Below are 2,419 nucleotides of genomic sequence, written 5' to 3'. Positions count from 1 at the left end.
CATCTTGTACTTGTGATAAGAAGTGCTAATGTAAAAAGATCTCCAAAGTGCAAACCACATAATATACCAAAATACATGACAGGCTATTCACTATACACATGGATTTATCAAAAAGGAATGTGTGCCTGTGAGTGTGTGTGAGTTTTGGATGACATCTGTTAGCTTTATCTAATCTTTCCAGAGATAAGAATATAACTAATGCCTTTATTAAACTTTATAAAATTACTAATGACAGAAGACTGCAACAATAATGCAGTGTTTGTCAACTGACATTGTGGTACTATTCTATTGAATGCTGAGAATACTTCACAACTTGTGTGTTTACTCACTACATTATGATGATCCGAGTTTGAAATCACTTTTAATGATCATTCTCAATTGCACCATTTTTTTTACCTTAGTACTCACCATTTCAATCCATTACATAGTCAGAGATGTTAATGACCACTAATGCAACTTCAAATGGTATACTTGTCCCACTGCCTTACATAAATAACTATTTTAGCAAAAGGAACTGAAGAGTCTATTAACACACACAGTTTTAACACACAGTTTATCCTTGAAAATTTTTATTATTTTACTATAATTCATGGGATAATAGGATTATATCCATAGAGTGTAAAATATCCATGTCATAAAAATATCTGAACATATAATGACTCTTTGATATTATGCACAACATCAACTCTAATATGTTAACCTACTATTTCTTCACGGAGTAACTGAAATCTTTTCATCATGGGTTACTAAGCTAAGTTTGGCTATATAAATTCATGTAAGATTAGGCTTTGTCACATGATAATCCAAAGGGCTAGATATACTTGGGTTATGCTAGGGTTATCTTTGGTAAGATTAGAATAAAGGTACACAAAAATAATTCTGGTGTACCATGTTGGATTAAATTTATTAAGATATTTGGCTAGTTGCAAGCAGATTACACCAGGTATGGATTCAGTGAATGGTAAAATAAGGTAAATTTAGTGTAGAATCCATTCTCACATGCTTATATTATGTAAAGGGATTTTTAGCTGTTAAAGAAATGGCAATATAGCTCAGTCCTACCCAATGGTTTCATCCTACTGACACCAGAAGCTAGCCATGTAAAGAAGTCAAGAAAGGACTTACCGTTTCTTCTGGAGAAATGAGCTCTACAAAATTATCTGGGAAGACACCAACTTGGCCGTTTAGTTCTCCTCGCCACCAACCCTTATCCTCAAGCTCCTTGCACAATATAATGATGATGTCTCCTTCTTTCAACTCTAGCTCGTCCTCGTGTTCAGCTGTGTAGGGGAACATGACTCGGGCAAGTTCCCGCACTGTTGGGATAGAAAGCATAAAATAAATATGACAAGTGCACAGGGAATGAATAAGCAACTTTACATAGTATTTATATTAATCCTCTCTCATCTAAATGTAAACTTTCCCTTTAGGTGGGGTAGAATTGTATTCATAATTTTTGTGGCATCAACAATACCAATAAATCATAAGTATTAGCATATGTAGAAACTCTGTAGGGGGGGTGGCAGGCATGAGTGCTCTTGTCCTTAAAATGTAAAACTGGAGGGGATCTTTCATCATAAATATTTATTTTAGTATAGGATTGAAGTGAACCAGCAAAGACCTATGATTATTAATAATTTTCTAATTTCTCTCCAGATTGTCAAGACTATTCCCCAAAAGCAGATGGATTAGCATATGACCTAAATTATGTTCAGCTCATATAACAAGTTGTATTACTAACATGTTTTAGACTTTGCGGGATTATACGTTTTTCAAATATTATTCCATTCTGAACTATTAATGAAGACTAACTCTATGTAACTCTTCCTCTGTTAGTCATGAAATATCTGCCTTCACAAATAAATAAGAAGACATAATACTTAATTTTAACGAGTCAAACTAGTCAGAAATTATTTTTGAGGTACAGTAGAGGTTTAAGAAGCCTTGAGGAGTTCTATGAAATGCTAGCATGCTACAACTAAGTATGGGCACTTCCTTGATGTATTATCTATTGATAATACAATTTTCAATTTTTCTCCTAAAAATGTATAAAAAATCCCCTGCAAAATATTATAGGTTCTGTAATTGGAGGCACAATCATGCAGAAGAAAGCATATTCATCCATTTTACATTTGGTCTTTGAAAGCAATCCATATATTCTCTCTGTTCTGTTAGCTGTAGAGTGTCTACATTGAACCTGTACAGTATTTTGTGGTCTGCTTTCACTATTAATAACTACTTCAAAGTGTAGTGGAAATGAGTCTATCTATGCCCATATGAAGGGCAAAGGAAAAACCTCATAGTGAAAGGGCATGTTTAATTATTTCTTTGCTTTTGTTACTGTTCAATGTCTCCCTTTTCATACATATTTCTTAAACAATCTTAACTTCAAATTAATTCTATCATCTTCAGTTTAAAC

General features: G+C 33.4%; 1 protein-coding gene across 1 annotated transcript in view; it reads right to left on the bottom strand.

Moving 5' to 3' along the window:
• The window catches only part of LOC119590612 (SH3 domain-containing kinase-binding protein 1-like), a gene marked incomplete at its 5' end in the record, with an annotated part of 21,139 nt that overhangs the window by 15,206 nt on the left and 3,514 nt on the right, over window positions 1-2,419 (bottom strand). Inside the window, 1 exon segment of the mRNA XM_037939290.1 lies at window positions 1,126-1,316. Within this exon segment, the coding sequence (XP_037795218.1) occupies window positions 1,126-1,316 (191 nt within the window).

Source organism: Penaeus monodon, chromosome 27 (assembly GCF_015228065.2).
Source record: "Penaeus monodon isolate SGIC_2016 chromosome 27, NSTDA_Pmon_1, whole genome shotgun sequence".
Classification (NCBI taxonomy): domain Eukaryota; kingdom Metazoa; phylum Arthropoda; class Malacostraca; order Decapoda; family Penaeidae; genus Penaeus; species Penaeus monodon.
This window is presented reverse-complemented; position numbering and strand designations above follow the sequence as displayed.